The 8,765-nt window shown below is 45.4% G+C and overlaps 1 protein-coding gene across 3 annotated transcripts in view; it reads left to right on the forward strand.

The window, feature by feature from the left end:
• SLC35F4 (solute carrier family 35 member F4) overlaps positions 1-7,477 on the forward strand; it is a 180,483-nt gene extending 173,006 nt beyond the window's left edge. For all 3 annotated transcript variants that reach the window (XM_073350743.1, XM_073350744.1, XM_073350745.1), the window contains 3 exons: positions 1,172-1,364; positions 3,696-3,785; positions 7,113-7,477. In XM_073350743.1, coding sequence (XP_073206844.1) covers positions 1,172-1,364; positions 3,696-3,785; positions 7,113-7,354 — 525 coding nt within the window. In that variant the 3' untranslated portion in view covers positions 7,355-7,477. The remainder of the gene's footprint in view (positions 1-1,171; positions 1,365-3,695; positions 3,786-7,112) is intronic.
• Positions 7,478-8,765: the final 1,288 nt, after the last annotated feature.

Here is an 8,765-nt window from a genome sequence, read left to right on the forward strand (position 1 = left end):
TTTCTGTCTCAGACTCTTTTTTTGAGGCCATGAACCACTGATTTAAGCCTTGATTCATCAAAGTACTTAAGCTTGTGCCTAACTTTAAGCACATGAGTAGCACCATTGAAGTCAGTGGGACTACTTGTGTCTAAAATGAGGCATGTGCTTAAGTACTCTAATGAATTGGGGCCGGGGGCCCAAATGTTCAAGAAGGCTTCCAATTTTGGGTGCCCACCTGCAGCATCGGCTAACTTCAGCCATGGTTGGGGCTGCTCCGCACCTCTGGGAAAAAAATGGCTAGGTGCTGGATAGGCCCAAAGGAAGTGTCTGCCTTGGGGAGACAGACCAGACAGCGACATGGAGAGTAGTGGGTCAGAAGTGACATCATACACATGAAGGAGCCAGACAGAAAGGCTGTGTCCTGACAGCAAGGGGTAGATTGTTTAACCCTTCCTCATGCGCATGGTTACTCACACAACCAGTCCCATTCAAGCCAAAGGGTCTCCTCACAAGCATAAATGATTAAAGGTCTAGAAAACATGACCTGTGAGGGAAGTCTGAAACAATGGGGTGTGTTTAGTTCTGGAGAAGAGAAGACTGAGAGGGGACACGAATGCAGTTTTCAAGAATGCAAAAGGTTGTTACAAGGAGGAGGAAGAAAAATTGTTTTTTTTTAACCTCTGAGGATAGGACAAGAAGCAATGGGCTTAAATTGCAGCAAGGGCGGTTTAGGTTGGACATTAGGGAAAACTTCCTAACTGTCAGGGCGGTTAAGCACTGGCATAAATTGCCAACGGAGGTTGTAGAATCTCCATCATTGGATATTTTTAAGAGCAGGTTAGAAAAACACCTGTCAGGAATGGTCTAGATAATGCTTGATCCTGCCACAAGGGCAGGGGACTGGACTGATGACCTCTCGAGGTCCCTTCCAGTCCTATGATTCTATAAGTGCTCACCAGGAGAGCAAGGCCTATAAAGTTTTAATAATACAGGGCCAGATCATCCCCTTCTGTGGTAATACCCACTGGAGAGGGTTCTGGGGGGAGGAAATCTCAAAGACCCTCTTGCAGAGGTCTTCCATTATCAAGGGGAAAGTTTAGTCCATCCCACCAGCAGAGCTTTGCAGACATGGGAGAACTTCACTTGCAACTGGATGTAACTGTTTTAAAATCTTCCCTTTCCACCACAGGTTTTGTTCAAGATGTTTCTTGGAAGTGCGAACTTTGGGGAAGCTGCTCATTTCATTTCCACTCTGGGTTTCTTCAATTTAATCTTCATCTCGTTTACCCCAGTCATACTGTATTTTACAAAAGTGGAATACTGGTCTCCCTTCTCTGCCGTGCCGTGGGGTTATCTGTGTGGAGTAGCCGGCCTCTGGTTAGGTATTTGCATAACACTTTTTCCATTTTTCTAATGCCTCTCATGTTATTTACTGCAGGATCACCTTGAAACAGCTGCCCACAGGAAAATTCTCCTTTCTCTAAACGTTTCAATGGCAGAGTTCCTTTGTAGCGAACATGTCCATCTCACCTCCCAAGGGACGCCACTGGGGCTGCTTGGAAAATGGTGAACATAGCTCCTGATTGGTGGGGGGGGGAAGTCCTAATTTAAACAAGAAATGCTGAGCTGCTCTAGTAATTCTGTCCCTTTTTACGTTCACATTTTTACAGTGGTGCTTCTGCTGCCCCATTGTCTTACATACAACTGGCTTATTTTCCAATAAACTTGATGTAGCTGCTTGTATTTAGTTAGTCATCCAAACGTTAGTTCTTGGAGCACTGTCCATTGATCATTTGTTGTGGTTGTGCTCGTAGTTAGAGGCCGACGAAACCAGGGCTTCTTTATGCTGAATGCTGCAATAGCTTGTGCTCCACTTTGGTGCAAATGAAAGGCTGCACGGCCTTTAACACCTCTGCTCCATTTGCGAAGTTTCCTCTTTCAAAGAACGGTTGCCAGTGCTCCTCAGTCTGTGAAGAGAACCACTGAAATTGACCCAGGTCTGCTTTACACTCAGTTTCCTTTGCTAATAATGAAAGTGTCCATCTGTTTGGAACCGAACAGATTTTTTTTTTTATCTCAGCCGTAAGTACACTAAATGGAAACGCTTTTGGGAAAACTATTGTTCGTGCCGAGATGGGTTTCCCAGCCACTCAGAGACTGAATCAGAAGGGATGGCAGAGGTGTTGAGAGATTAGACTCTCTTCCACTTGCTGCCCTAGACCTAATTACATCCACTCTACCGGTGTCTAAGAGCACCAAGGTAGGTATAATTTATCATCCAGGGAGCTGGTTGAATACGGATGTTAAAGAGCAGCTGCTGCACACAGCAGGCAGAAAGCGAGCATAAAATCCTCAGTGTTGCTAGCTCTGTGCCATGCCCCTTCCTGATAACACCAGGGTAGGAGCAGGTGGTGTGGCCATGGAGAAGCGCGGCCTGGCTGGGGTGCAAGGTGCTATTGCACAAAACACTCCCTCGCTGATAGAATGTCCCCTTGGGGGCTGTTTCCAGCCCGTGCAATCTGCAGCAGCAGCCCTGAGGCCGCCCTAAGTTGTACTGGGGCCAAACTCTCTACTACGCAGCTCCAGAACAGGGGGATGGGGGCGTAGTTTGGCTGCACCTGAGGGTTCAGCCCCAGAAACCTAGCTGAGCTCAGGGGAATCTAACTTAGCTGCATTCAGAGATGATGTCTGTCTGAGTGGTGATGGTAGCAGCAGTGCATAATAGAAATAATGCTGCTCCAAGGGGACTGAGGCTCAAGAAGGGAAAGGGAAACAGGAAAGGGGAAAACAGAATAACGGATGAGCCTGAATCAACCCAGTACCCCCACGGATGCTGGGTCATACAATATAGTGCAGTATATATATATATATATATAGTGCCCTGTCCTTCAACTGCCTTCACTTTAAAACCCGTTTAAAAGGATGGGAGGTTTCAGTGACGCTCTAATAGCTTATCATCTTTCACTTGGCTAGGCCTCCTCATGCTGCAACATCCATTTAGTAGCCATGGCCCTACTCGTAAGGGACTGTGCATCCAAAAAGAACACCTCCCCTCTGGTACCTGCACTTCTGAAAGCCCATGAAAGGGAATTCAGAGTCCTCTCCAGTTACGCTGCTGCTCTCATCTCATCCACTGGCCTCTTCCCCGTGAACTACAGAGTAGTTGACTCCCTTCTTTTTTCAGTGGCTGAACAAAAAGGACAGGGCTGGCTATCCTTCAAAAGTGGTAGGCACATGTGCTTCTTGCTGCCATGCTCCTTTCATGGATTGTGTAGCCAGAGGCAGCACCTCCTTAGCTGGTGAAATGCTACCCCCGGCTCCATTCCTGGCCTGTTGAGACAGCAGAATTCCACCCTAACCCAAGAGGGACTAGCCTGTTTGAGAACAGTCCTGGTTTCTTTTGTGGGTAGGGTGTAAAGCACTTCTTGAAGACACCCATTGCTCCTCGGAGCCTGGCTGCAGCTTCAGTTCAAGCTTCAAAACAGGAAAGTGGCCCATTCTGAATGAGCAGTTTTTTTTAAATACGAACTTACAGCCAACCCTTGTCTCCTTCCCCATGGAAAACTTACATTCTGCTCGTGACACATGCAGGATCAGGCCCTTGATGGGCAAGAACTTATTAAAGTGCCTAATGTAATTTAAAAGTTGAGAAAGTCCGTCTGTGATTATTTTATTACTTCCAGCATCTCATGTATCATTCTCTGTCTTTACAGCTTTTAACATATTGGTAAATGTTGGAGTTGTGCTGACATATCCCATCCTAATTTCTATCGGGACAGTGCTCAGTGTTCCTGGAAATGCAGGTACAAATAATGCAATTAATGAATAAAAATCATAGAACAAATGTACTAACATTTGAAGTAATTTTTAAGGGCAAATTACGTTGCCATATTTCTTCGGAAAGATTTACTAATGTAACCCTTCTGCCAGGTGGAGCCAGCAGCAACCAGGGTCGGGTTCAATATCTAAGGGTTCCTTTCCATCGATACAATACAGAACCAGCTCGAGCCCCCACCCAGTAACCTGGGAAATTGACACATACCCCCTGGGTGCCTCTGAGAGGCAATACTTCCCCACTTGCAAGCATAGAGTCTGAATGTAGAAAAGAAACTTTTAATAAAAGGAGGGAAGTAACGTGGTGTTAATTTGGGAAAACACCACAACTAGGGTTCATAAACATAAACCATGAGTAAAAGACCCACCCCCAAGTAGGTTGGTCAGTGTCTTTGTCCCCTCAAGTTCTTAAATCCAGCCACCCAAAAGTCCCTTTCATGTGCCCGACCCTTCTCTGCACCCCACTCACAGTCACTGTCCTTGGTCAGTGCAGACCCGGAGTGCAGAGGTGCATCTGCAGAGTTCACTTCCCCTCTGACTGAAGGGGTGGTAAAGAGGCACCTTACTCTCTCCACTGCTTGGGCACTCACTGGTTGCTCCTGCTGGCCACCTGCTGGCTGCTCTCACCGGGCCTCTCTGCCGGTCACCTGCTCGCTGCGCCGGTCACCTGCTCGCTGCTCTCGTCTCGCCTCTCCACCAGCCGCCTTGCTGGCCACTTGTTGCACCTCTCCAGCCACTTGTTCACCAGCTGACTGTCAGTCACCTTCTGCTGCCCCTTGCTGTGACCTCTGCCCATCAGTCTCTTAGTGATTGTAGCTCTGTGCAGGCTGGCCAGAATACAGTCCTGCCACAAGTGATTGCAGCTTTCAGTGATTTCAGCTCTGGGCAGAAACACAGTCCTGCCACAAGTGGTTGCAGCTCTCATTGAAAAAAGAAAAGGAGGACTTGTGGCACCTTAGAGACTAACCAATTTATTAGAGCATAAGCTTTCGTGAGCTACAGCTCACTTCATCGGATGCATACCGATGAAGTGAGCTGTAGCTTTCAAAAGCTTATGCTCTAATAAATTGGTTAGTCTCTAAGGTGCCACAAGTCCTCCTTTTCTTTTTACGGATACAGACTAACACAGCTGCTACTCTGAAACAGCTCTCACTGAGCAATTTACAATAACAGAAAAGGTTCCTAATGAAGCCTATTTAGCTCTATTCTTTGAACAGTCAGGGGGAACAGGTTGAACCAGTCTTAAAGAGGACCCTTGTTGAGGGTGTGCAGCCTCCTGTCTGGGAGATCTGCTGGTCCCCCGGCCCCTCTCCCCCACTTTCACAGGTCTCTGACATCCTTTGGGACAGGTTAAGCACAGTCCTGCTTTTCTGTATTCCCACAATAATTACAACATTGGTAACCATATTTCACTACTCCTGCATTTAGAACTAGGGTGATTTCTACCCAATCCCAGCCAAAGTTGATCACTTTGACACTGCTGTATGTGTTAAATATGTAAGCAAAGCAGGAGCAAACTGTATTTACATAAACACACCCAAGCCTCTCCCCCTCCCAGCTAGCTGTCAGGGAAGCATTCACTCAGACCTTGCTTACACTAACTTAGCTCACATTTTAAATAAACATGAAGCTGCCAACACTAGAGCTGTGCAAGAGGTTTAGATTTTGCAAGTGCAATTTTTCACTGGGAAATTAAAAGTCAATATATGATTTTCTAGTACAGTAACTCCTCACTTAACATTGTAGTTATGTTCCTGAAAAATACTACTTTACGTGAAACAATGTTAAGCAAATCCAATTTCCCCATAAGAATTAACGTAAAGGGGCGAGGAGGGGGTTAGGTTCCAGGGAATTTTTTTTCGCCAGACAAAAGACTATATTTTATACACACACACATATACATACATATTATACATACACACACACACACACATATATATACACAATATGTATATACATACACACACACACATATATATATATACAATATAAGTTTTAAACAAACAGTTTAATACTGTACACAGCAATGATGATTGTGAAGCTTGGTTGAGGTGGTGGAGTCAGAGGGTAGGATATTTCCCAGGAAATGCCTTACTGCTAAATGATGAACTAGCACTCGACTGAGCCCTCAAGGGTTAACACATTGTTGTTAATGTAGACTCACACTCTACAAGGCAGCATGGATGGAGGGAGGGGAGACAGCATGACACAGAGAGACAAACCACACACCCTGTGTATGAGAGAGAGAGAGACGCGCATTGCCCCTTTAAGTACACTGACTCCACTCTAAGTACATTGCCTTTTTAAGTAGATCAGCAAGTTGAGACAGCCGCTGCTGCCAGCAAGCTCCCTCCATCCTGAGCCCTGTCATGTCCCCCACACCCTGCCTGCTCTGTGGAGATCGGGTAAAGGAGCGTAATGTGGGGGGCAGGAGCAGAGGGGAGGAGGACACCCTGACATTAGCACCCTTCTTCCCCCACCCTGCACAGCAAGCAGGAGGCTCCTGGGAGCAGCTCCAAGGCAGATGGCAGGAGCAGCACATGGCAGTGGGGGGAGGGACAGCTGAACTGCTGGCAATTGATAGCTCGCTGGGCGGCTGCCTCACAAGGAATGGAGGGGAGCGGGGAGCTGATACGGGGGCCGCCGGCTCACCTTGGTTCCAAGCCCACCAGCTAGCTCCAACAGGCTGCTCCTTCTGCAAGCACTGGACAAAGCAGGCGGCTGCCAAACAACGTTATAAGGGAGCATTGTGCAACTTTAAACGAGCATGTTCTCTAATTGATCAGCAACGAAACGACGTTAACCGGGATGACGTTAAGTGAGGAGTGACTGTCCATGTAACTCCCATAACAACCTACGGGCTTGGTTGTGCACCTGGGTGGGCTATCTGTTGCCGTGGTCTGGGACAGGGCAGGGGTGGAGAGTGGGTGGAGCTTTGACTTCACCTCCCAGCATGCTGGCCAGCATAGCTGCGCCAGTGCAGATGGAGAAGTAATCTGTGCCAGGTATAGGACTAGCAAAGATTACTTCCTCCTTGCTGCATGGAGAAAGTAACCAAGGACCAGACTGTAACTCTCTGACTTTTACTCAAGGCTTGTGTGAATTTTACAATCTAGCCTTAATATTGAATGACTTACAGTACACATTACTATTAAAACAGAAGGCACGGAGGAAAAGTGAGGCTTTCCAATAAAACTCACTGTTAAAGTTATAGGAAACATACAAGACTTGTTTTGACGAAGCCATGCCAAGCAGAATGACAGTATTTGATTTCACGGTCTTTTCCCCCATTGTAGCTGTGGATCTCCTAAAACACGAGGTGATCTTCAGTGTAGTAAGGTTGGGTGCCACAATCATCATCTGCACTGGATTTTTGCTAATGCTGCTGCCCGAAGAATGGGATGAAATCACCCTGCGATTCATCAACAGCTTAAAGGAAAAGAAAAGTGAAGACCACGCAGAAGATATCACAGACTCCAGTGTGCATACAAGGAGCAGAAGCAGAGCCAACGGGACAGTGTCTATACCACTGGCTTAAAGCTGGCGAACATTAACTGCACGTGAATGTATATTCTGTGAATATAATTTAATTTTCTCACTACTTGTATGCTAAAATGACAGTATTACTCTGAACTGGGGATGAATTATAAAATAAATGATAAACACATCAATAATAAATGTTTACATTTATACACTTACAAAGGAACAGGTGTAAATAACCACAATAAATTCTTTTGTAATGAAACGTTAATCTGCATTCTATTTAGTTGCCTTTTTATAAAAAAATCAAATCCACTGTGCAACTTCACAGCTGTGCTTCTGTTAACAAAAAGGGGAGTGGGTGAAGTCTTCAAAGGCCTGATTTGTATGTTTGTTTAGTTCCAGCCTGCATCTACATCAAAAGTTAAACATTCATGTTCTTTCCAAATTTAATGATTTGACATTTGTACAAGGTGGTACCGAAAAGGCAGTGGACTCATTTTAAAACACCCAATCAAGAATCTTGGAACCCTAAAATATGAAGGGAACTGAGGTCTCACATTAAAGTTTCAAATTTTTATTAAAACATACAAATATATTCTCAAGGATATAAATTCACCTATGTAATTCTATTCCAGTGCTGCTAAATATGCAGAGGAAGCTAGCTGAGCAAAATCTGGAAATACGACAGTGTCATTTCTTAGCTCACAATTAAATGTGATCACACGGAGTAATACCTTGCTCCATGAGTACTCCCATTGTCTTCAGTGGGGCTGCTTGGTCAGTCAGGCACTACTCGTGAGTAAGGGCGAGAGGATCTTGTCCCAAATGCTAAAATCATTCATTAAAGGTATGACTTCCTCAACTAAAAGCAAAGTTCAGAGTAGGTTGGCATGCTTATTTCCTTGATTGGCAATGGCTAGTTCTGGTTTCAGAGTAACAGCCGTGTTAGTCTGTATTCGCAAAAAGAAAAGGAGGACTTGTGGCACCTTAGAGACTAACCAATTTATTTGAGCATGAGCTTTCGTGAGCTACAGCTCACTTCATCGGATGCATACCGTGGAAACTGCAGCGGACATTATATACACACAGAGATCATGAAACAATACCTCCTCCCACCCCACTGTCCTGCTGGTAATAGCTTATCTAAAGTGATCATCAAGTTGGGCCATTTCCAGCACAAATCCAGGTTTTCTCACCCTCCGCTCCCCCACACACAAACTCACTCTCCTGCTGGTAATAGCCCATCCAAAGTGACAACTCTGTTAGTCTCGCAAAAAAAATGGGGCCATCAGACACTTGGTAATACAAGGAGGAATCATCTAGAACAGTGGTTCCCAAACTTTAACAAACTTTCACTGAAATGTTAAGTCTCATGAACCCCCTCCTAAAAATGAATATTTCCAGGGATTTTCTCCTTTACCTGAGTATAAATTATAAAAGCAGTGACCTTGGAAATATAAAATTTG

This window comes from Lepidochelys kempii, chromosome 6 (assembly GCF_965140265.1).
Source record: "Lepidochelys kempii isolate rLepKem1 chromosome 6, rLepKem1.hap2, whole genome shotgun sequence".
Lineage (NCBI taxonomy): Eukaryota > Metazoa > Chordata > Testudines > Cheloniidae > Lepidochelys > Lepidochelys kempii.